This window comes from Chiloscyllium punctatum, chromosome 39 (genome assembly GCF_047496795.1).
Source record: "Chiloscyllium punctatum isolate Juve2018m chromosome 39, sChiPun1.3, whole genome shotgun sequence".
NCBI classification, from domain to species: domain Eukaryota; kingdom Metazoa; phylum Chordata; class Chondrichthyes; order Orectolobiformes; family Hemiscylliidae; genus Chiloscyllium; species Chiloscyllium punctatum.
Window position 1 is genome coordinate 36904901 of NC_092777.1, and position 27178 is coordinate 36932078.

At 38.3% G+C, this 27178-nt stretch overlaps 1 protein-coding gene across 1 annotated transcript in view; it reads right to left on the reverse strand.

The window, feature by feature from the left end:
* The window catches only part of LOC140463958 (SEC14-like protein 1), a 51377-nt gene that overhangs the window by 12768 nt on the left and 11431 nt on the right, over positions 1-27178 (reverse strand). Inside the window, exons 3-7 of the mRNA XM_072558465.1 lie at positions 10053-10202; positions 8210-8341; positions 3002-3130; positions 1129-1372; positions 668-777 (exon numbers count right to left, since the gene is read on the reverse strand). Coding sequence (XP_072414566.1) covers positions 668-777; positions 1129-1372; positions 3002-3130; positions 8210-8341; positions 10053-10202 — 765 coding nt within the window. The remainder of the gene's footprint in view (positions 1-667; positions 778-1128; positions 1373-3001; positions 3131-8209; positions 8342-10052; positions 10203-27178) is intronic.

Below are 27178 nucleotides of genomic sequence, written 5' to 3' on the forward strand. Positions count from 1 at the left end.
TCCCAGTAATAATCCAACTCCCTCATGAATGTCTAGATTGAAGGTGCTTCCACCATACACATAGACAATGCATGCCAGATTCTAACTACTTGATATATGAAAAGACTTTTTTTCTCATGTTGCCAAAGCTTCTTTCCTCAATTACCTTGAACCTCTACATTGTCTTTTCTCAATCCTCCCACCAATGAAAGCTTTGCCTAGTTAAATGGTCATGACTCACTTGTGATTTTAAATCTCGATCAAATCCATCTCAATTTTCCCTTGCCAAGGAAGAGTCCCAACCCTGGAATGATTCGCATAGATTCTTTCTGCACTTTTAATCCCTTCACGGTGTTCAGTCATGACCTGTCGATAGTTCACCTGAGTCAGAAGATAGTAGTTTCAAGTCTTACTCAAGGATTTGGGCACAAAGATCAAGGTTCATACTTCAGTAAGGTACTGAGAGTGCACTACACTATCAGAGGTGCTGTTTTTCAAATGGAACATTAAATCAAAGCTCAGCCTGGCCTCTTAGATAGAAGTAAAATATTTTGTGGCACTACTTTGAAGGAGAGTAGGAGTTATCTTCAGTGCCCTGGCCACTATCTATAAAGCAATCAACAAAATAAGGTGAAGTAATTTGTGTCCTTGCTATTTCAGTAGATTATTACATCTATTATTCCCTTACCTTGCCTTTATGTGCTTCTTGAAGCCGCGTTCGAAGTCTAATGAGACAGCTTTCCTGCAGTGGTGTTAGGTCACCCAAATAACGCTCGATATAATCAGCATCCAGTTTATCTAAAAGCATAAGTGCAAAATGATATATCAGTTTATTATTTTAATTCACCTGGAAGCCCATTACCCAGTTAACTACCTAATGTTTATTTTAGATTGATGAAAAGACAAATGTTATTTTCTGAATACTTCACACTAGCTTTTTTATATCTAGGTTAACAAGAACATCTGTTTCAAGGGCACAAAAATAGATATTTTTCAACTTAGCTTTAAATATTTACGGAAAAAGAACAAGTTTTCCCCCAAGAACCTAAATGCAATAAAATTAGCACAGATCATAGTTTCAGACTGTGCAATAGTCCTGTAAATATCAATAAATAAAGGTGCATTTTTATCATTAAAAAAATTATTTACCATCAGGAGTTCCTGAGAGAGAATCAGGTGAATTATTGGAACCAGAAATTGAGTCTTTGTTAACATGTTCTTCCTTTACAGCAGCATCACCTCGGCCAGGTATGGCCACAGCTGGAGAGGAGGTCAATTTCTGAACAAAAACAGTCTTTTCCACATTCGTATTTACTACTGGGTTCCACCGTGGTACGTAAGTTATTCCTTCTTCCTCGAGCTGTTTTAGGTAGTATTCAATTATTTCTTTTCCCTTAAAAAAACATAATTCATAGTTTTTCAATATTAAAATATCACATACAAAACTCCAACAATTAAACATTTTTGTGTTGTGGAATTTAATTCAGTTCAAGTAGAGCTTAGCAAATTTGCAACAATAGAAAGTATATGATATCCACATCACCTTTTATTGATGCCAATATTTTTCTCCACTATTTCATTGATTTAAGAATTAGAGTCCTTTGAGAAGGCCTTTCTGGATAATTAAATCAGAGACAGATTTTTAAGATCTTAAAATGGTCCTAAGAGCCCGAAGAAAAAGGAGAACTTCACTTTGCCCTCTGTGAATCATACATCCAGATCCTGGTTGACCTTCTGCCTAAACTTCCTCTTCATTATACCTTTTGATTTCTTCAGCAAAACAACATCTATAAGCATCTATCTTGAATATACTCTGAGTGAATACATTTTGTGGTTAAGGGTATTCCAATGATTCACAATCCTTTGAGTTAATGATTGTCTCATCTCCATTCTAACTAGTCAATGCCTCACTCTGACAGTGATCCTCTATTCTAGATTCTGCTTATCTTGTCAAGCGCCTCAACCCAGAAAGCAGTTGAGTACAAACTTTCTCTGCACTTCCCATCGCTTACCTTCCCACTTAACTGTGTATCATCAGCAAACCTGGATACATTACATTTATTCTATTTAAATCATTACTATAGATTGCAAACATTGAAATTCAAGTATTGATCCTTGTTGAATCCTGCTTAAGTCCAACCAGAGAATGTGCCATTTATTTCAGCTCCTGTTTTCAATCAATGCTAATACTATTACTCTTAACCTCATGACTCCTAATTATATGTGCTAATCTCTTGAAAATCTGCAGACGACAGTCACTGGCTCCCTCTTATTCAACCTACTGGTTACAGCAAAAGTCTTTTAGCTGTTTTGTCAAAGATGATGTTGGATGTCTATAGCTATCTTAATAGTGAAAGTTATATTTTGTTTTATTGTCCCTTAAGATAGCTAACCAATTGATTAATTCATGACTGTAAAGAAAAATTATTCATAGGAACATGCCAGTCACTTGATGATACAATTGTGGAAAATCACTGAGTAAGAGCTATGAGCCACGAATATGAGCAGCAGGCTACTCTTTTCTCCTTTTCATGGCAATTGGTGGCAGAAGCAGCTACAGGTGTGTTGGGTAATTGTGAAGTGGGATTACTAATGCAGATTTTAAAGTGACTGCAACATAATAGTCTCATATGTCCAAAACTTGGTTCTTACATAGAACACCAACATTAAAATCAAATTAGAATAAGGATGGTCAACAGCAATTATACATCAGCCATTGTACTTGATCCACGCACTAAAAGTTTATTTTGTAAATTAAATCAATAGCATTTCCAATCATCACATTAGCAGAATGACACAGATATTTTACTTAACCTTTCTGAAAATTACCACAAAGCTAAATAAATTTACATGCAATGAACATTCTTGCAGTCATGTGTTTTCTTCTTGACCAGGTAACTCCCGCATTGTGAATACTGATACCGTACTTCTCATCAATACAAACATAACTGCAGTCAGAAAGACAAGGGAGAATTCGTTTGAAGAACATACTTGAAAACCAAATGTCTCTTTATTAATATACCTTTTTGATACTGCTGGCATACTGTTTCATTGCTATTTTTTCAACAGTGCTTTCGAAACCAAAAAATGACTTGATATCAAGACTTGCTGACTGCTCAAAGCAGGTCCAATCTTCATTTTCTTGATGAACCTGACAATAAGCACATAAAATAAGACATGTCAGGAGCAGCTCTGATTTTAAGCAGTTCTTTTCATTTCAACATATAGAAGGGCCGCAAGAGACAGAGCAGTATTTGATGTAATTCTGGGGAGTAAAGCCAGACTGGTGTTTGAGGTAGCAGTAGGAGAGCATTTTAATGATGATGAACACCACCCCATACATTTTAAGTTTGCTGTGGGAAAGGAAAAGGATGGCCTATAAAAAGGGTTTTGGATTGGGGGATGGCAGACATTTAAAAAAAAATGGCAGGATCAGGCCAGGTTCAACAGGAAACAGCTACTTCTGACTAAATCTAAATGGAACTGGAGAGAGTCTACAGAACACTAGATGTCTAGGAATATTCAGGACTGGATGAGAAGAAAAGTTAGTGAGGTACTGTCAGTTCTGCTATAATATGGTAGTTCCATTCTTGTGCAATCCCATGTTGTGAGAAAATCACGTGATAGCAGCACCATTTGAAATAACGGGGCCAGAATCACTATCACTAATACATGCTTCAAATGATTGGTCAACAGAGACATTGTCTGCAATTTATCTATGCGTTATAGTGAATTCGCATTAACGAAACACACGTTATCACAGAACAATGTGCATAGAAAGTGTGTGTGGGGGGGGGAAAAAGAGGTGGACTGACTTAAGAAAGCAACTAGGAGAGCAAGAGGAGGTGTGAAAAAACATTGGTAGCTATGATTAGGGTGGATCCTAACATATGCCATAAATATATCAAGGAGAAGAGAATTACCAGGGAATGAGTAGGGATGATTAGAGACCAATCTTCAAGTGGGGCAAGAGCACATTGTTAGGATGTTAAACACAGTACATCATTATCTGTAATAAAAACTGAAAGAACTGCTAGTGCTATAAATCAGAAACAAAAAGAGAAATTTCTGGAAATTTGTTATCATTTGTTATCACACGGATGATCCCTGGAATGACAGGTCTAGCATATGAGGAACGGCTGAGGATACTGGGATTGTATTTGTTGGAGTTTAGAAGATTAAGGGGAGATCTAATAGAGACGTACAAAATAATACATGGCTTTGAAAAGGTGGATGCTAGAAAATTGTTTCTGTTAGGCGAGGAGACTAGGACCCGTGGACACAGCCTTAGAATTAGAGGGGGTCATTTCAGAACGGAAATGCGGAGACATTTCTTCAGCCAGAGAGTGGTGGGCCTGTGGAATTCATTGCCACGGAGTGCAGTGGAAGCCGGGACGCTAAATGTCTTCAAGGCCGAGATTGATAGGTTCTTGTTGTCTAGAGGAATTAAGGGCTACGGGGAGAACGCTGGCAAGTGGAGCTGAAATGCGCATCAGCCATGATTGAATGGCGGAGTGGACTCGATGGGCCGAATGGCCTTACTTCCACTCCTATGTCTTATGGTCTTATGGTCTAAAAGCTCCACAGGTCTGGCAGGATCTGAGGAGAGTTAACATTTTGGGTTTAGTAACTGAGGAAGGGTCACGAGAACAGACATGTTAACTGATTTCTCTCCACAGATGCTACCAGACATGCTGAGCTTTTCCATCAATTTCTGGTTTTACTTCATTATCTGTCTTCACTTTGGTGGGGGTAGGAGGATCAAAGTACAGAATTCTGGACGAGGAACCAAGAGGCTCTTGAGCAAGTTTGATGTATAGAGTAAAGAGGTATAGTAGGTTTTGGTCAGCTTATAAGTGGACAAATCCTCAGGTCCAGATGAGCTGTATCCCAGGTTGCTGTGAATGATAACAAAGGTAATTTACAGAAGCTCTCACCCAATTTTTTAGTACTTCTATGGCACAGGGGAAAGACAAAGGACTAGTGAGCAGTTAATCCGGTTCCACTTTTCAAAAAGGGTGATACAGATAACCAAGGAAGTACAGGCCAGTGAGTCTCAGATCAGTGAGAAACTGTTGAAAAAAAATTCTGAAGAAAAGAATTATCCCTACTTGGACAGGCAAGGTTTGATTGGGATAGTCAGCATAACTTTGTCAGAAAGGAGGTCATGCCTGACAAATCTGATTGAATTTTTCAAAGCAGTGACCTGGAATGTGGAGGTGAGGGGAATGCAGTTTACATGGATTGCAGCAAAGCCTTTGACCAGGTCCCACATGGGATGCTGATAAAGAATGCAAAAGCATGTCGGATCTAGGGCATTCAAAGTTTGGTAGAAGATTTGTAGCTCGGGTGCTCGTTGTTGTGGTTCTGTTCGCCGAGCTGGGAATTTGTCTTGCAAACGTTTCGTCCCCTGTCTAGGTGACATCCTCAGTGCTTGGGAGCCTCCTGTGAAGTACTTCTGTGCTGTTTCCTCCGGCATTTATAGTGGCCTGTCTCTGCCGCTTCCGGTTGTCAGTTTGAGCTGTCCGCTGTAGTGGCCGGTATATTGGGTCTAGGTCGATGTGTTTGTTGATAAGAGTCTGTGGATGAGTGCCATGCCTCGAGGAATTCCCTGGCTGTTCTCTGTTTGGCTTGCCCTATAATGGTAGTGTTGTCCCAGTCGAATTCATGTTGGTGGTCGTCTGTGTGTGTGGCTACTAAGGATAGCTGGTCGTCTCGTTTCGTGGCTAGTTGGTGTTCGTGTATACGGATCGTTAACTGTCTTCCTGTTTGTCCTATGTAGCGTTTTGTGCAGCTCTTGCATGGGATTTTGTACATTACATTAGTTTTGCTCATGTTGGGTATCGGGTCCTTTGTTCTGGTGAGTTGTTGTCTGAGCGTGGCTGTTGGTTTGTGTGCTGTTATGAGTCCTAGTGGTCGCATTAGTCTGGAATTCGACTGGGACAACACTACCATTATAGAGCAAGCCAAACAAAGAACAGCCAGGGAATTCCTAGAGGCATGGCACTCATCCACAGACTCTATCAACAAACACATCGACCTGGACCCAATATACCGGCCACTACAGCGGATAGCTCGAACTGACAACCGGAAGCGGCAGAGACAGGCCACTATAAATGCAGGAGGAAACAGCACAGAAGCGCTTCACAGGAGGCTCCCAAGCACTGAGGATGTCACCTAGACTGGGGACGAAACGTTTGCAGGATCTAGGGCAATTTGACAAGTTGATCCAAAATTGGCTGAGTGAAGGAGACAGAGGGTGATGGTAGATGGCTGATAGGCACTAGATTCCCTAATATTCACGATTTATTTGAACCATATAGATAATGCTGGGGTGGTGGCAGTGGTAGTGTTGGGGAAGTGGAATAAATAAGCTTGCGGATGACACAAAGATTGGCCACATAGTTGACAGTGCAGAAGAAGGTCTTCAGATACAAGAGGGTATAATCGAATCGGTCAGACATGCAGATCAGTAACAGATGGAATTTAAGCACAAGGTGTTGCACTTTGGAAGAAGTCACAATGAGGGAGTACTCAACAAATGGCAGGACACCATGAAACTCAGGAACAGAGGGATCTTGAGGTGCTTGTCCATAGATCTTTGAATGTGGCAGAACAGGTTAATAGGGTAGTTAAAAAAGCATATCGGACACTTGTCTTTATCAATTGTGCCAAAGATTATAATAGCATGAAGGTTATGTTGGAGTTTTACAGGATTTTGGACAGGTCATAGTCAGGGTGCAGTTCTGATCCCCACACTATCAGAAGAATGTGATTGCACTGCAGCAGGAACAGAGGAGATTTACCAGGATGTTGTTTGCAATAGAGCAGTTTAGCCATGGAGCGGCGCTGGATAAGCTCCGGTTGTTTTCTTTGGAGCAGGAAAGGCCGATTAGAGAACTTGAATGAGATGTATAAGATTATAAGGGTATCAGTTTCATGGATAGAAAACAGTAATTCCTTTCATTGAAGGGTCAATAACAAATAGATGTAATTTTAAGATGAAAAGCAGATGGTTTAAGAGGGGATTTGAAGAAAACTTTTTTCACCCAGAGGACGATGGAAATCTGGAATGTACTGTCTGGGAAGATAGTTCAGAGGCAGGAAGCTCACAATGTTTAAGTATTTGTATGTGTTCTTAAATATTCAAGGTTACATCAAGTGCTGGAAAGTGAAACTTCTGAAGATTTAGAGGTGATTTTTTTTGTTGGTGCAAACTCGATGGACCAAACGGCCTGTTTTGTATTGTATAATTCCATGACTCAGCAAATAGGACAAGTGTTAAACTTTGACATTGTTAAAACCAATCTATATAAACGGGTGTATTTTAGAAATGTGTGCATTAATATCACTATACAAACATTCCCTCAATATAACTGTGATGTGAATATTATTTCAATCTCAGCCTGAAATGAAAAGTTAAAACTGGCCAGAGAGACAATGCTTAATTTCTTTGGAGCCATTAGCAGCAAAAGAGTTAAATACAGTTCAGAATTTCCACAATTTCACTCCCTTTGCACCATTATACAAAAAAAGAAACTTGCAAAATATAACCTACTTATAAAGGGAGATTAAAATTTATTGTTAAAGGTTAGGGCATTCAAAAAGCCAAATTTGCATATCTGCCATGCTATAAGTCATCACAGGGGCCATTGGTGAAAGGATAAAAATTTGGCAGAAATGTTTCATTCCTTTTTCATATTCCAAATGTGCATATTTCACTTTTCTACCCTTATGGTCTGTTGGTTTCCTTAGCCACAGTGTAAAATGAGTTGCAATGGGGGCAACAGTATCTCACTATATTTTTACATTTTCTCTAACACTTTTTGGAACAGATACTGGATGAGTAGCCACAGCATTGGTGCAGAGAATTTGTCTGTGATTTATACATCATGCATTTGTTATCTTAGGTGAAAGAGCTTTGCAAGACAAATAAAGCATGAACATATTTGCTATGGAGTATGATGATAATTACAATTTGAACTTAAATACCAATAGCCAGCCTGAACCTCAGGCCTAATGGAACTGAAAGATCTATACACAAATTGATAAAGTACACAAGGGCACTTTTTTATGGCATTATGTGTCCTCTGTGTGCTATGAAATTTTCACTCTCCTCTTGAATTCTTCAATTGCCCTCTATTTTCCCTCACTTCAAGAGATAAAGTTTCTGGGAGTCCAGATTTTTGTTACATTAATTACATTCAAATTTTTGCAACTGATTACATACAGTGTAACAGCAGAATTCATTGATGACCACTCTGTTAGCAAATGTTTCATTATGGGCTTCTATCTTCAATGTCCTTTCCTGTCTGTTCAAGGAGTTCTTCTGAATGAAGTAGATGTAATCAACACCTGCAATCTGGATAACATTAAACAGCTTTGTCAGATGCATCTGTATAATTGTGAAGTATAATTACTGTATCAAATATCTCAAGGTGATCACAATCAATATTTCATAAATCGGAGCTGATTAACAAAACTAACTTGGATAATTACATTTGCAATAAAGCAGTTGTGCATGTTATGTATTTAGTCGTCCAGCAATTTCAAATGTACAAACAAAACATCAATGATCCTCAAAGCAATCTTCAAGGTCAAGAACAGCCACAAAATATGTTAATAAACACTACCAGAAAACAGCAAGCACCAATCTGTAAATGTGACTGAGTGGAAACATTACAAAACTCAATGCTACAGGCTTTTGTTTGGTATAAGTTTAATGCAATGTTCCTTCTTAGTAATCATGTAAACTTCATTTGTTAAAATAAATTCAATATCTAATGACAGAATAGCACTTTCAAGACTTGATAAAGTCCAAGTAAATCATGGAATCTAATGATAATTGGATCATTAATGTACCACATAATCCACAGCTCACATAATAGCAAATATGATTAAGGATCCTTATGCGATCTAAACTACCCAACAGATACACAAAGATGCCAAAATTACAAAAATAGTTACTCTCCGTACAAGTCTAATCTTTTTTACGCAGCCTATTTGCATGACTTCTTGACAACCTGCCCTACCTAACCTTGGATGTTGACATGGTTAAAGGGAGACACTATTAATGCTGCGAGTTTTGAGAACATTTGCAGCTCAGGTTGAGGTTCTGGATGTAGGTTTGCTCGCTGAGCTGGAAGGTTAGTTTTCAGACATTTCATCACCATATTAGGTAACAAGACATCTGAAGACAAACCTTCCAGCTCAGTGCGCAAACCTACATCCAGAACTATTAATTCAAAATTAAAGTCTACAGCATTAGACCTCTCTGGGCAAAGAAGTTGTCCCTTTAAATCTTTGATATTTTTATTGGACCTTTGTCTTGACACCTCAAATGCTAAAAACAGATGATTGCTTTTCCTCTGCCCTACCATTTTCTAACATTGCTATTTATATTAACCATAGAAGAGTTCTCTCTTAGAAATAAACTATCTTAAGATAACAAAATAATTCCTGAATGAGGAAGTCTATGATAGTCCTTTTTCTCTCAGTAGCAATGGATAAATCTTCCTTGCACAAGGAAGTGGGGGCAGTATAATACATGCAGGGACATATTAGTTATTTGGAGCATGGTTGAAACATTCCAGGTGCCTGAAGCAATTGGACAACTAAACTGCTGATGCTCTACAATGCCAACCAAAGGCACTTGATTTTATTTAGCTCAAAACTGTAGCACTACCTTCCTACAGCAGATGGTGCCGTTTTCAATAACAATTTGTGCCAACCCTTTGTCAGCTAACTTTGGTTCTGCTAGAGAAAGGGGGCTTCGAAAGAAAATGGTCTTGTTTAATATTTTAAAAAAGTTGTAGAAAATTAGAAGCATTATAACATACATCAAAGAAGAACAAGAGTAGAATGTCCACAGCAATGCTGATCATGGTAATTTAGTGCAGATGAAATAAAGTAGATAAATGTTACAAAAATATTTTGTAAGGCATCAATAATGAATAGGCGAGGTTACAGATCATAGTTCAACATCTTAAGGTATCTTCTTATGCCTTTCTTGAGCAGGTTTCTCTACATAATAACTTCTCTTTACTTACTGAACACCTTTCTTATAACCTTACCTTTTTCAATAATCTTGGGGCATCTACATCCAGTTTGCATCGCCTTTCTAAAATGTGAATAGCCCCATCCTCACTCTTGTATTCGCTGGTAATGTCACTTCCAACAAACATAGGGATTAATGGGCATGTTGGGAATCGCCTTTCATAAGCCTAGAGAAAAGGCAATTATATAAAATTATACATATTGAAATATTTACATCTGATGTTAAGTTTCCTGCAAGCTCCAGCAAGTACGTGTGCAAATCACCGACAGGTTGTCAAAGAATATTACTTTTACCAATCCTTCAGCAGAGAATGAAAATAAGTAACATTCTTGCAAACATAAAGAAACTGGAATAAAAGAATGTAGCCACATATTTAAAAGTCAAGAACTTGTAAATTGCCTCATTAATTTTGCTGATTTACATTACCATACACTGCTCTTGGTGATGCCCTTCATAATGAGTATGGCTTAAAGTCCCAATAAAAAGGTAAATAATAATTGAATCGTTACAAATGAATATATTCAAACTTTTTCCAGCTGAAAAGAAAGGTAATTACTTCATTACTGCTCCACTGAGACTCTAGTCAATGCCAGTAATTAAAACAGAATAATTGAATGATACTGCACAGAAATAAAGGCCACTTGATCCAACATGCCTGTGCTGGGTCTTTTGTACAACCATTCAATTAATCCCACATCCCTGCTCTTGCACTTTGATCCCATTTTTTAAAAAAACGGATATATTTGATTCGCTACTGAACATTACAACTGAATCAGTTACCACATTCCTGTTAGGCAACACATTTATACATCAAGTTATTGCGATGTAGAATGAACGCTCTCACATGTCACCTCTTGCTTTTTCACAATCTCTGTAGATTTGTGTTCTCTTGTTATTGGTCCCTTAGCAGATTTTTGACTTATAGGCTATCTTTTAAGTTATCAAATTATATATGCTGTTTTAACAGCCTTTCCAACTTTTTCTGGCACAGTCCTCTTTTCTGTACTCGATTTAAAATTGTAAATTGGTGTCTTTTATTGGCGAGTAAGTCTCCAAATAGCAACACTGCTGCGAATGTCTATTTGGAAATCAGAGTATTCCACTCATCCCATAACTATTATAGCTGTTGCACATAACCTGATAGGACAATTATCAATTCTCTGTAACAAGGAAGTTCTGACCTAATCAGTCATTCCTTTTGTGACATTCATAAATTGAATTCTTTTACTCAATGAATAACTTGGATAAAAGCAAAATCCAACATTAAAATACTGGAAATTTGAAACAAACACAGAATGCTGGAGAAACTCAACAGGTCTGGCTGCTCCTGTGGAGAGAGAATGACTTAACATTTAACGTCTGGTATGACTTTTTCAGAAACTTTAGAACAATTTGGATGCGTCCATTAGAGCTCCTGTTAAGACATAATGGAAGAAAGTCTCCAGCAAGATTTTGCCAGGATATTGATGTCATGGTGAAACAGAGGTCCCAATCCATTCTATAAACTGCAAATTAAAAAAAAATGGCTAAGGTGCCAGATTACCACCACAGAGATGCACCACTAGGAAGGCTACAGCCACATGTGTAACCAGGTCTCGTCCCCATTTAAATTCATTCCAGGTAAGATTTGAGCTCAAGTTTCTGGATTATCAATCCAACAACATTACAACAATGCCACCATCCCCAAAATATACTTGAATCTGCACTAGCACCATTTCTTCTGCTGCAGAACTTCTACTATAGATTCAGTTGCAAATAAAGAAAACACATATTCAAGGTGTAGACTTGATACTTTCAAGGTTTGTTAGACAGAACATTAAAGGCTAATGACAGCTCCGATGCTCCAAAAGTTTGTATATTTGAGGACAAGTGTTAATGCCTCACTGATATTTCCTACATTAAAATGGTCTTTATTCACCGTTTTGGAAGAGGTAAATGTGAGTCATTATAGAAGACATTAGTTGTGGACAGCTCTTAACATTAAAGTTGGGAACATTTTATGCAATGGCAAATCAAGAAAGTGTTATAAAATGCAATACCAATGGCTCAATATTAATATGTCACAACTGAGTTCCCTGGAGAAGAACAACTTCTTGAAGCAGGCCATGACCCACGGCTTAACCTACAATGTAACTAATTATATTCAAAACTCTATGAAATGTGTTTTAAAGGGATTATGATTCATGGCATCACCATCAGCAGCTCTTCGCAATCTTCAGTTAAAGCTGAAGCTAAACATCTTCATTCATACAGTTATCACATTAAGACAGTTCATAAGCAATTACTTTATTCTTGCAAGATGCATTTGGAAACTTGAAGGAATAAAGCTCCTCGTGGCTCATTAAAAAAATGTTTAAACTATTTCCATAAACCCAAGGCCAGATGCAGACCTGTTTTATTCAGAAACTGTAGCTAATCATACTATGTATTCCTGAACCCAGCGAGAAACCCTCTGAGAGGAGAGGCAATGTAAAAAATAAATTTGGGGAAGTGCTTGTATGTGTTACATCATCTGGTGTAAAGATTAAATATTAATGAATTAAAATAATCTATGATTACTTTAATTAGAAATGCGACAATGTTCAATGACTATCAGAAATATTATCTTCTCATTACAGTAATTATACTATACATGTATTAAAATGCAGTGGGGTACAAAAAGTAAAGATAAGTCTCAGAGACCGTAGGAATGCTCTCTCATTAGAGAAACTAGTCTTCTTTTAATCTTAGGGTCACCACACCTCAGGCAAGAGAAGAGGCTGAGGAGACAACTTCAGCTGTGTAGGAATTTATTTAACTCAATTAGCTGGACAGCTGGTTGGAATGCAGATGCCAACTGATGTCAACAGTGTAAGTGCAATACCTGCACCAGCTGAGGTTACCATGAAAGACTGTACTTCAACATCTCTCCTGTCCGGAGGCATGGTGACCCTCAAGTTAAACTACCAGTCATTCCTCTTTAATGAGACAGCAGCACTATCGGGGGGGTGGGGGGGGAAGTAATGCAAAGGCTGCAATCTCAGAAGCAAAAAAAACGAAACTTTCGGTGGAAGCACATTGCACAAATTCATCAAAACACTAATGCAATTATGTCAGAATCTCAGAACAGCTTCTATATGCAAGCCAGAGTTCTGAGACCTGACTCCTTGTGCAAACTATAAACTCAGCATGATCGGCACCCATTACTTGGATGTGGAACTCTATGATCAAAATCACTATACATTCATTTCCAATGTGAATGACCGGGTAAAGGGGAACCTAAATGAATAAAATCATGAAAGACATTACAGTATTAAACTAGATTCCATTTCACATACACCCTCGATGACATGCATCACAATGCAGAATTTCCACAGGCAAAGATCGAGAGAGAGCTGGACTCTGTTTTAGTTGGCATGATTGTTGCTGTTATAATAGTTCCTTGCTCTGTATGCCTTTGAGTAACTGGGGGTACAGGAATTCCTGGAGAACATTTGACGGATAAGCACATCCCTTTTATTTTTTGTGCTTTACTTTATACAATCACTAAAAGTTAATGCAGATTAACTTGATATGGCTGCAATATGTCAGCCATTTCTTTACTTTTAAAAGCGAGATTCAATAAGGGATACAATTTCACCGCTTCGCACAGATCTCGTGACTTGTCTAATGACTAATATCATGGATGTGCCAATTGATAGATTTTAGAAGTGGAGTTCGTAATCCTTCTGTCACTCTTCATTACTCATGCATTTTCAGGAATTTTGAAGGATACTTATTGACATCTGTCTCCAGAAAATTGTATGTAAACCTTGTAGGCACAAGGTTGTGAAATGTAAATTTCAGTAGATTCCAGTTACCTGCTTATTTAACAGAAATCATTGGGGAATCCTGTCACAATACTATTGGCCAATTACATTAATTGAAAGCTAACAACACTTTGATTAATGACTTTCATTTGGCTCATTCTGGTCCCAGTGACTGACATCCATCAATACTGCATCACTCTGAAATGAACCATCAACATTCCATCAAGCAATGACTTCCAAAATCAACAATGCAAAGTATTCTTATTCAACTGTTAGAAAGAAGTAAACCTCCAAATCCTTTTTTCATAAAACTACTGTACTGTTGGCAATAAAAAAGTGTGTGCACCTGTCAGGCTTCCTACTCAGACAGGTATAAAAATGCTCTGTTACTGCTGCACCAAGGCAGCATGACACAAAGCCAATGCAGCTTTATTAAAATAATCTTTACAGTCACACATTTTTTGCATCCACAGAAATGGGTTCCCATACAGTAGCCCAAATAATGGTTATTCTGAATTTAGCATTGGAATTTAAATATGTTGTTGGGATTGCTTTGCCCATAGTCAGGAACAGAGACAAAAATCATTAATATTAGGAGTTTTCAAACCACTGAGAGGGTTCATTGAAAATCTGGCAATTTTCAACCAATTTTTAGTGCGAGCTAGCCTCCAACATTGTGTTTTATCTGATCTGTCAATGCTCAAGTTTTCACCTGTAACATTAGCATCTGGTTATGCATAGCATTACAACTAGTATGTACACATCCTACATTCTTTAGATACATAATAGCTTAATTGGCCAGACACTTATGTCATACCCAGAGCAGTATTCTTCAGTAGTGTCATCCAAGGCAAGATGGAGTCTAAGAACTTTATACCCTCAGAACATGCTATGATACAGTGATGATACCATGAAATGTCACTTAAAGGCATACTGATATATTGACCATTAGGCATACCATAAAGAAAAATCTATGGTGGCAAGTATCCTGGAATGCTCTCTAGTAGAAACATAGCAACTAGGAGAATAGACCATTCAGCCTTTTGACAATGGTCTGTCATTCAATACAATCATGGCTGATCATCTATCGGAATTATACCTTCCACTTTCTCCTGATATCCCTGGATGCCCTCAATATCTTAAAAACTTTCTTGAATGTGTTCTATAACTTAACTTCCACAGCCTTTTGTGATAGAGAATCCCAGATTTATAACTCTTTGCATAAACGGTATTTCCTCATCTCAGTCTGAAATGACCTAACCTGTATCCTGAGACAATGAGCCCTGGTTCTAGGCCCCTCAACCATTAAAAAGCCTGTCCAGACTTGTTAGAATTTTATACACTTCTGAACTCTAGTGAACATAAGACCAATCAAACCAATTTCTTCTCATAGGACAATTCTACAATCCCTGCTATCAGCCCAGTGAACGTTTGTGCACACCCTCTATGGCAAGTATATCCTCTTACGTAGGGAGATGAAAAATACATGCACTACTTCTGGTGTGGTCTCCCAAGCCTCTATACAACTGCTGTCACATATCTCTGCTTCCAAATTCAAATCCTCTTGAAACGAAGCCCGATATTTAATTTTCCTTCCTAAATGCTTGTTGCACTTGCCTGTCTACTTTCACTGCCAGTTGTACAAGGACACCTAGATCTTTTTGTACATCTATGCTGACTGCAATGGGAACTGAATGCAAGAGTACAAAGGTTATGCTTCAGTTATACAAAGCATTAGAGACTATATCTGAAACACTCAATGTAGGACTGGTCACGGTACTTACGGAATGAGAATGGATTGGAAGCAGTTTAGAGATATTTTACAAGACTAACAACCTCAAATGAGCAGAATGCCTTATGACGATAAGCTAGACAGACTGTGCATGAAGTTTAGAAGAGTCAGAGATAACTTAATTGAAGGGAGATCCTAAAGCGTTTGATTGGGTAGATGTCAATAAGATGTTTCCTACTGAGAAAATCTGGAACCTGGGATCATAGTTTAAAAATATAGGGTCTCTTGTTTAAACGAGAGATAAGGAAGTATTCTTTCCCCTCCCCAGAGGCTTGAGTGTCTTTGAAATTTATTTCCTCAGTGGCAGTGGATGAAGAATCTTTGAATATTTTTCAGGCAGAGGTATACAAATTAGTGATTATCAAGGGATGAAAGATAATCAAGGATATGTAGGAAAGTAGAGGTGAAGTTATAATCAGATCAGCCATGCTTTTATTGAATGACAGAGCATGCTCAAAGAATCAAGTGGCTTACTCTTGTTCCTCATTTGTATTTTCCAATTTGTTACCATTTAAATAGTACTGTCTTTTGTGTTTGACATACAAGTATACACCTTCACATTTAGCCATACTGCACTGCTTCTGTCATATGTTTATCCACTCACTCAATTTATCTAAATCATCTCGAAGCCTCCACGCATCCTCCTCACAACTCTCAATCCCACTCAGCTTTGCACCATCTGCAAACTTGGAAATATTGCATTTGGTTCCCTCATACAAGGAGACCCTGCTCAGTTTGACCTCTTGCTTCTAAATTATATATATTTCAAAAAGCTCCTACTATCAGTTCTTACATTACTAGCTAGTTTGCCTTCAATTTATTTTCTTCTTTTTATTTTTATCTTTCATTGACTTTTAAAATTTTTCCTATTCTCTGTTTACTACATTGTAGGTTTTTCTTCCTGTCAACTTGATACTCTTAGCTTCCTTGGTTAACTGTGGTTCTAAGCATAACAAAGAAAACTCATTAAACATTGTCAATTGCAAATTTATAGTGGAACATGTTAGTTCTCCAACTGAACCATTGCTAGGGTCACAAACACACAGGGTGCTATCTTGCACAAAGGCTGAACAAACAACTGAGGGGGCAAGTTCAAAAACAATAAAGCCCTGGTTGAGAGTTGACATCTCAGGTTTTGTGGAAAAGTAAAATGGAGCACCTATAATCATCTGCATAATAAATCAATGAGAAATGTTATTCTAATACATGAACATCTTTGCTTTTTCTATTCTCTCTGCCGACCCCATTACTCATTTTCATCCTTGATCTTCACCATTCTACACATGTTCCTCCAACGTATACATCTACCAGGCAAAATTATCATCTGATTATTAACTGAGCATTGATAGATAATGCTTAATAGAATATTGAGAACATATAAAAATAACTATTGTTACTTTGTAGCACAAACAATGATCCTCACAATTCATTCTAATGAGTTTCAGAACAGGAGGTTTCACGATTAACGAAGTTTGAATAAAATGTAAAATTTTATATCAATACCACGATCAGTTGATGAATACACTCAGGCTGACCTTCGGGACTGAGGATGGCTTGCTTCCATTTTTGTTCAATGGATTCTGTGATGGTTCATAAACCTAATGTGCAATGTACAGTCGCTGCCAAATGTGGGGCCATCTGGTGTTTTAAGCAATTAGGTACATCAAGTTCCCATTTAAGACTCTCAATGTGTTTGGTGACTTCCTGAATAAGTCTTCTCCATTTTGATCAGTTACAAGTTTGAGTCTGAGTCTGTCATGCGTTCAATTGGTACATTTGACCTCTTCAAGAATGTTTTGAGCACATTCTTGACCTAAACTCCAAAGTAGAGGAACCTCGATTATCCAGCAAGATTGCAAGGTCCTGATGCTTAGCTAAACTATGTTATCTGGCATTTAATTATGCAGAATTCGATTAACCGAATGAAATACTCGTGTCCTTCGGATAATCGAGTTTGTCTGTAGTAGGTTTTAAGGAAAAAGGTGAGGCATAGAGCTGCAGAAGGCTAAGAATAGAATTTCAGAGCTTAGAGATCAGACAGCAGAAGTAATGGCCACCAATGTTGGAGTAATTAAAATTTGGCAAACTCAACAGGCCAGATTAGAGAAGCTGTGGATCTGGAAGAGATTAGGGAAATAGGAAGGGGGTGAGGCCATGGAGGAATTTAAAAATAATTGTAGGTTACTAATCTATCTTAAATAGGCTAGCAAATGCATTAATATAGTACAGACAGGAACTTAAGTATACATAAAACGGAAGAATTGTGGATGCTGGAAATCAGAAACAAAAACAAAAACAGAAATTGCTTGAAAAACTCAGCAGGTCTGGCAGCATCTGTGTAGAGAAATCAGATTTAATGTTTTGGGTATAGTGACCCCTCTTCAGAAGCTTCTTCTGTTACCAACAAGAATCACAGCATTCCGACTCAAGTGATTCCTTGAAGATACAAACAAAATGCGAATATACACAAGACACTGAAACTGCAAATCTCTGAAGAGCTTCAGCTGAGTTGACCAATAAATCCAAACTGGCAGACTACAGACACCTAACCACATCTCACCTGACATCCTACGTCATGTCATTGTCAATGTCAGGAAATCTTAGTTTAGTCATGGGGAAAAACAAATCAAAACAAATGCTATTGATACTGGAAATCTGACTCAAGTGAAATAAGGTCAAAAACAGAATAAAGCTCAGGGTGGTCATGCAGCATTTGTCCGGAACAACAGAGTTAATATTTTAAGCTTTCACTATAACAAGAAACAATTTTTTTTTCCCTTTTAGAATAAGTACAGAAGCTGAGAAAGGGAAAAGGAAAGGAAGCCAGAGGAAGTGATGGAGGTTGGTATAATTACAACATTTAGAATACATCTGGATGGGTATATGAATAAGAAGGGTTTAGAGGGATATGGGCCAAGTGCTGGCAAATGGAAGTAGATTAACTTAGGATATCTGGTCGGTATGGACAAGTTGGACCAAAGGGTCCATTTCTGTGCTGGACATTTATATGACTCTAAGGTCTGAGACGGGGTCATAGACAGCTAAGGTAAAGGCCCAGATCTTCTGGTTATTGCAGCAACATAGGCAGGAGGTGCATAGCCAAACCATGTGAAAGTCACCACAGAGCTGACTCTGTGGGAAGTGCAAAGGAAGTTGAAACCTCAATTACCCAACATGTAGAACTCTCCATAAAAGTCCTAAAGCCACAATAGAGCCTGACAGCTCAGGTGGTTCAGATGCACCTGGCTTAACTGTTACCCAAAGTAATTGTTAAGCAGATCCTTACAATTCACCTGACCTCTACCCCACCGTAACCCAATTTTCTTGACTTATCTCTCTGACACCCCTCTGAAATTGAGGGTCCCATCTACCCAATCTTCTTCCTTTCAACCTGGCCTAACTCTACCACCTTTCCCCGTCAGCCTGATATACAAGGATAGCACAGGAAATGGTATTCAAGTGAAAGATCAGACATTGACAATAAATAAATCAATTGTACTAAGTACAGTAAATTTTTGCTTACAAGCAGTACAGGCAGATCATAGTAAGCAAGGATGTACAGAAGTATAAAGGCAACAGTGCACAGAGCATATGAGAGAGATCAACGTTAACAAGATCAGCATTATTTGAAGCTAGACATCCATTCAATAGTCTAATAACAGCCGGGAAGCAGCTGTCCCTGAACATACTGGCGCATGCGTTCAGGCTTCTGTATCTTCAGCCTGGTGGAAGAAGCTGTAGGAGATTATTACCGGAGTGTGAAGTGTCTTTGATGATGTTATCAGCCAATCCGCGGCCGCAAGCCACGTAAGTGGTGTCTGTGGATGGAAGGTTGGCTCCTATGATGGCCTGGGATGTGTACCCCACCTTCTGTATCTTCCAATAATCCTGGGCAGAGCAGTTGCTATACCGTGTCATTATGCACCCAACAGTAGGCTTTCAATTGTGCATCTATAGAAGTTGGTGAGGGTCCTTACTGACATGCCAAATTTCCTGAGCCACCTGAAGAAGAAGAGGCATTGTTATGCCTTCTTGATTGTCACGACTACATGGGAAAACTAGGACTGGCTGTTGGTTATCGTCACTCCGCGGAATTTGCCATTCTCCATCCTTTCGACCTCAGTTCTGTTGATGAAGATGGGGGCACGTTCTCGACCTTTCTTACTAAAGTCAATTGAATGGAAAAGCAGGCTTCAGGGGTTTAATGGCCTAATCCTGCTATTTTGTATGACTTGTTAAGAAAGAGCCATTCCAACAAATCACCAACATCCTCTAATCTGACTTGTCCTAAAATCCCTCACCCACTTAGCCCTTGCCCTACCCACCTTAGAGATTCAGAGCAAAATATATACAACGATAAGTGAGCATTTTTTAAATAATGATTATTGTTGGACAAACCTGTTATAAATGTAATCAAATTCTTGACAAAAAGATGGAAGTTTTCTGGTGCAGGGCAACAGGGGAGGTAATTCAGCAATGAACAAAAAGATAGCTCTAAGAAAGGTGCAAATGGCAATTTCAGAATCAACATCAACAGCAAATCTCTAAAAAAAAACTTGGTTTGTCAAATTTAACAATTTCAGATCATAATCAACGTTGTGTTCTGAAGTTACAAACAATTTAACTGAAGAATTCGGTGCTGTGGAATGGATTCCATAGAGTTTCTACTGAACAATATGTATGAGGCCAGAAAGATGAAAATCAGGAGTTGAATTATAACAGCAGATAACCAGATGTTCAGGACCATGCTTGTGGTCTGTTCAGGCGATTGCTCTGCAGAGCAACACTGACCTACATTTGACCTCTCTACTACTAAAAACACCCCCCACTGTAATCCATGATTATAATATACTAAAAGTACATATCTGTAACACTTGGAAGGAGTACTTGTAGTTATGGATAATAGAAAGGGAGTAGGTAAATATTCAGGGTTTGCATCACCTGTACTTGTGTGAAAGCAGAGAGTGTGACTGACGAATGGGTGAAAACTGCCCCTTTGGTGTGCTCAAGGGAGGGGTATTTGATGGTAGAGTAACACTTAAAGTGACTGTAATGACAGAGACAATAGTTTGAATATTGTGGCTCGTGGGTTAGGGAAACAAGCCCAAAAAGGAACCGTATTGTGTTTGTGGGGGATAGAGAGAGAAGGAAGTAAGAGCAAAAGCAGGAAATGAGACAGAAAGAGTTAAGAGATCAGTCAGTCATGAGACAGGTAAGACACTCATCTAAAGGAAACCATACTGGAAGCAATGATGCGACAAGTAGTATCAGTTTGACTATATATGATTTGGTTGATCGAGCTGAATTTAAGAATGCTGCAAATACCCAGTGCTTTGATGTACATCTGTTGAATTTCTAGGAATTCATATCAGAAATACACTTAAACAAGACTTTTGCAACATCAAACTCATTTTTTAGTAAAACTGTGCAGTGAAGCCAATTTAAGTTCTCTGCTGTTACTCAATTACTACTTCGGCCAAAGTGGGAGGATAAACGCCTTCCTAACATAACAGTGATATTAAGATACACAGATTAAACAAGCTTATTTGACTAACTTAATGTAAAAAGAATGATAAAATATTGCATTAATCAATAAACTCCACAATAAAAATGAATGTTGAGCCAAAATCAGTGAGAGGTTAAGTGGGGTGCCAAAGACTTTGACAAATAGGTAAGTTTCATAATCAATCTTAAAGAGAAGAGAGAAATAAAAAAGGTGGAGAGTGTATTGCTGCAATTAGTGTACTCAGCCTAGAAGGTTGAAATCTTGGCTACCATTTTGAAGAAAAATGTAAGAAAAGACACAATTGACTGAAGTCAAAGGAACTGAGAGTTCATTACATCATTCTCAGAAAGGGTTACAGGAATAGAAATAGGAGCAGAGGAGTTGTTGAACTAAGCACAAGGGAGGGGGCAAGAAACAATATCTGGAGAATAGCTTCAGGATTGGACAGCAGTCCTTAACCACCTGGGAGTTTGTCAGAGTCCTTTGCTGATATTTAATGATAATGAAGTATACAGTAGTGAAAATCTAATAAGAACCGTCTAACCTCACAACTTATTTTAAAACTTTAAACTTATAACATTGCATATCTGGCCATTTGTTAGCATTTTATTAACAAGCATAACTGAAAGCAATAAAATACGTGTGGCCCGACATACCCTGCTCTAAATTAAATTACTGAGTGCTTTTCAAAAGGTAATTTATAGCACTGATTTTACCAAAAGCTTATCAATTCAGCTAGAAAAAATTAAGTTTGGTTAAAAAAATTCTTCAAATCTGTGGGAAAAGCCACTGTGCCAAAAGATTATTTCTATATTTCTACAACAGTAACAGGTTAACATTTGTGGAAGAAACACTGCATTTTTCAACAACATAAGATCTCAGCCAACTGTTCCTTTATGTGCTCCCAGTGTGGTTTTACTACATGTTCGGCCAGCTCTTTCTAAAAGATCCATTGCTGTCTTTGTTTTCCAGCTCCATGATTTTATTAAAGTATTTTTCTAAAGCACTTATGAATTCAATTATTCTAATTTTCAGGAGACTTTAACACAATTTAAAGCAAATGCAATCTGTATGACCTGCCTTTTTATTATCAGATATTAAGAAATTAGTACCTATTTGAGATTGGGTACAGTGCAAACAAACTACTTAACTGGCATTAATACAATCATAGAGATATACAGCATAGAAACAGACCCTTTGGTCCAACTGTCCATACCAACTAGATATCCTAAATTAATCTTGCCCCATTTGCCAGCACTTGGCCCATGCCCCTCTAAACCCTTCCTATTCGTATGTTTTTGTCCCACATGCCTTTTCAATGTTGAATTGTACCAGCCTCCACCACTTCCTCTGGCAGCTCATTCCACACATGCACCACCCTCTGCATGAAAAAGTTGCCCCTTAGGTTCCTTTTAAAATTTCCCCTCTCACCTTAAATTTATGCCTTCGAGTTCTAGACTCTCCCCATCCCAAAGAAAACACTTGTCTATTTACCCTATCCGTGTCCCTCATGATTTTATAAACCTCTAGAAGATCACCCGTCAGCCTCCGACACTCCAGGGAAAACAACTTCAGTCTATTCAGCCTCTCCCTGTAGCTCAAGCCCTTCAAACCTGGCAACGTCCTTGTCAATCTTTTCTGAATCCTTTCAAATTTCATAATATCCTTTCTACAGGAGGGAAACTAGAATTCAATAGTTTAAGAAGAAAACCTTGCATCATGGAGGATGTGAAAAGGTTTGAATTTCTTCACATTATTTAATGGTCTTTTCAAAGTGTTCACTAACATCAATGTTTCGCAAACAGAATGAATGCAAACAATTGAAAAATGATAGACTATTGAATTTTTGTGTGTTACTGGAAAAGTCAGATCCCAGATATGAATTGATTTTATACATTATACCAATGTATAATCTAGCAAAGTGGCCCTTCATTTAAACATAAGTAAGTAAAGCTGCAGATTCTGCTTTAATAATAAAATGGAAGTTTATTAACAAAAGAGCTGGGGTATTTCAAAGCACGTAGTGAATTCACCAAAAATATGATTAGCTCTCTAACATTAATCACAGATGGAATCCCTACTGTGTGGAAACAGATCCTCCAGCCCAACAAGTCTACACTGACCACCCAGACCCATTCCCCAACAGTATTAACTCTACTCTGATGCACCTAACCTAAACATCCCTGAACACTATGGACAATTTAGCATGACCAATTCACCTAACCTGCACATCTTTGGACTGAGAGAGGAAACCGGGGCACCCGGAAGAAGCGCACGCAGACACAAGCAGAATGTGCAAACTCCACACAGACAGTTACCCAAGGCCAGAATCGAACCCTGGTGCTGTAAGGCAGCAGTGCTAACCACTGAGGCACTGTGCCGTCGTCCTCCATTTTGATAAATGTATAAAAATAAACTAATTCTTAGAAAAACTTAGTGAACTGCAAAATAAATCTTTAGATCCAATAAGGACCCAAGCAAATGAGTTGCAAATTACTGCCATATCACTGTGGAAAGCACAGCATAAAGGTCAGGCAGTATCCCATTCGAGGAAAACAGGAAGCATTAAGTCCAGATGAGCATTTCTTGGCAGCTGGTATACCTCTGCATCAGTGGCAGCTTGAGGTCAGACAACCTGGCTATTAACCAAGGGAAAAAAGAACTTTATCCTTATTAACAAAAATCTAAATATTCACACATTAAATATGAAAATGAAATTTTTTAAACCTTGAATTGACTGCTGCTAGATTGCTACATCAAGCCACATAAAATAGTTTTCAGTTACATAGTATACTGTAGAGTGCATTATTGCCTCTGTGCATTAACAGCACTGCTATATCAGTCTATATAATCAACCTGCATATATGGGGCTACACATAAAAACACTGAATATAATACAATACAATATTCCAATATGAAAACTAAATTAGCTGTTTGCCTCCACCTATTATTCATGAAAATCCTGACTCATAGCAACAATAAAATATAATAGTTGCAATAAATATCATAATAAATTATTCAATTTTGGAAAACAAAAAGAAATATGGAGAGATTCTGGATCTGGTGGCAAAATTAAAATTTAAGGATGGTGGAACTCTAGCTCAGACATTTGAAGGGTTGAGAAATGATTGTTAGCAAATAAAGTACAAATATTTTCCAAAGTCATTCCCACCTTGAATCGGAGCAGGATAGCTTGTAAACAGAGAAAAGGGAAACTTACACTTGGCGGGTATGTTATGGAAAATGTACAGCCTCTTCAATTCAACTGATATATGCCAGAATTTACTCTTACTCTGCACTTCTCTCACGTACTACTTTATCCAACCATATGTCCATATGCCTCGATTGCTTTCTCCCACATATACTTATCTAGCTTCCTGTTAAGTGCATTTGTGGTGGTAGCTTCAACTACTGCTTACATTAGAAGATAAAATTTTAAAGATACCAAAAGAATACAAAGAAAGGAAGCTGAAAAACTGAGCACAAATAATCTTAGTTTTGCATCCTATACTGAAGCTTATTTAAGCAATTAGTTCTGTAATTTTCAAAATATTCTCAATACTTGAGTTATTACCAGCATCTACATACAAATTAAAAATATACTAAATCAGTCTGACCTGGAAGACAAGTTTTCCATAAAATTACAAATGCAAATTATGTCATAGCCAGATGAAGAGGGAAGAATTGGATCCCCCTCAAAGTCCTCAGTTAGCCACAAGGATTTAAGCCAGTGTCTTGTCCACTTACTTAGCCCTGAATAAAAGCTCTTTTTAACATTCTCAAATCAACTCCTACACAGTTTTCTGTAAATCAACAAACTTCAAAATCTTATTCTGGTCCCATATCAAAAACATTGATGTGGTGATTGTGAATAGCTCAGGCCCAAGCACTGATCCTTGCAGTACCCCACCAGGCAAGCCTGCCTGCCAGAAAGTGACCCATTTAGTCCTGCTGTCTTTTTCCATCATTAACAGATTTTTAATCATGCCATTTGCAGATGATACAAAGATAGGTGGAGTTGTGGACAGTGAGGAGGGCTGTTGTCGGCTGCAGAGGGACTTAGATATGATGCAGAGCTGGGCTGAGGAGTGGCAGATGGAGTTCAACCCTGCCAAGTGTGAGGTTGTCCATTTTGGAAGAACAAATAAGAATGCGGAATACAGGGTTAATGGTAGGGTTCTTGGTCAGGTGGAGGAACAGAGGGATCTTGGGGTCTATATACATAGATCTTTGAAGGTTGCCACTCAGGTGGATAGAGTTTGTAAGAAGGCCTATGGAGTATTATCGTTCATTAGCAGAGGGATTGAATTCAAGAGTCGTGAAGTGATGTTGCAGCTGTACAGGACTTTGGTTAGGCCACATTTGGAGTACTGTGTGCAGTTCTGGTCGCCTCACTTCAGGAAAGATGTGGAAGCTTTGGAGAGGGTGCAGAGAAGATTTACCAGGATGTTGCCTGGAATGGAGAGTAGGTCGTACGAGGATAGGTTGAGAGTTCTCGGCCTTTTCTCGTTGGAACGGCGAAGAATGAGGGGTGACTTGATAGAGGTTTATAAGATGATCAGAGGAATAGATAGAGTAGACAGTCAGAAACTTTTTCCCCGGGTACAACAGAGTGTTACAAGGGGACATAAATTTAAGGTGAAGGGTGGAAGGTATAGGGGAGATGTCAGGGGTGGGTTCTTTACCCAGAGAGTGGTGGGGGCATGGAATGTGCTGCCCGTGGGAGTGGTAGAGTCAGATTCATTGGCGACCTTTAAGCGGCATTTGGATAGATACATGGATGGGTGCTTAATCTAGGATAGAAGTTCGGCACAACATCGTGGGCTGAAGGGTCTGTTCTGTGCTGTATTGTTCTATGTTCTATTTGACATCCAGTAGTCCTTCTGTGTGTGATCCTATCAAAGACTTCCAAAAATTCAACTATATTACAGCAACTTGGTTTTATCTTATCTATGTACTCAAAATGTTTAGTGAGTTTGTAAGACATGGCTTGCCTTTTAATAAATCCACATCGACTGCCCAATTGGAGCACACTTTTGCAAAGTTTCAATTATCACACCCTTTATAATAGATTCTAGCATTTTGCCTACTACTGATGTCAGGCGAACTAGTAAACAGTTCCTTTCTTCTTCCTTTCTTAAGTAGTGCGGCTTAGAGTTGCAGGAGCTGTTCTAGGATCTATAAAATTTTGGAAAATTGACCAGTATGTCAAACATCTCCACAGCCACTGTGGGCTGCGGATCATCAGATCCAGGATGCATCAATTTTCAGTCCCATCAATTTCTCCAGTACTGTACTACTTGTTTCAGTTCCTCATTCTAACTAGTCTCTTGGTTCTCTAATATATCCAGTGGGCTTTCTGTATCTTCTTCCTCGAGGAGGAATGCAAGCTATGTCCTTACTTCCCATTAACATCTTCCTGTCTCTGTCTGTAATGGGACAACATTTGTCTGTGCTAGTCTTTTTCTTTTTTTTAAGTATGCCAGCAAGTTTTTAAACAAGCCTCTTTTTCTTTATCACTTGCTTACTTGCATATTCTATTTTATCCTCTTTTTCTGAATTATAAAATGATCCAAATGATTCATTTGATTTAACACAATCTTTAACTTCTCTTATTAGCCACATTTAGACCACTGGCTAATGCTAGGTTTGCGTTTCTCAAAGGGAGGTAAGCTGTTGTAAACTATGTATTAATTTTCTAACTGCTAACCATTGCCCACATATCACTGTCCGTTTAAATGTAGTTTCCAAATGCACTACAGCCAAATTTGTCCCTCTTACTTCTGTAGTGTTGTTCATCTAGATTAAATTTTGGAAGCAAATTTTGAAAGCAATGACATCACTTTTAAATTTGATGTAAAATTCCATCACTCGATGTTACTCTTTCCTAAAACTTCCATTAGGATGTCACTTTTAAATTATCTCCTCCTCTGAAACTTTAGCATGATGGGACACAACCAAAGACTAGTCAAGGGACAGGCTGTATACTCACAGGAAGAGACTTACAACATTTGGTCCTCTTTTTCACATTGCTGTTAGTGATGTAGACCAGAGTC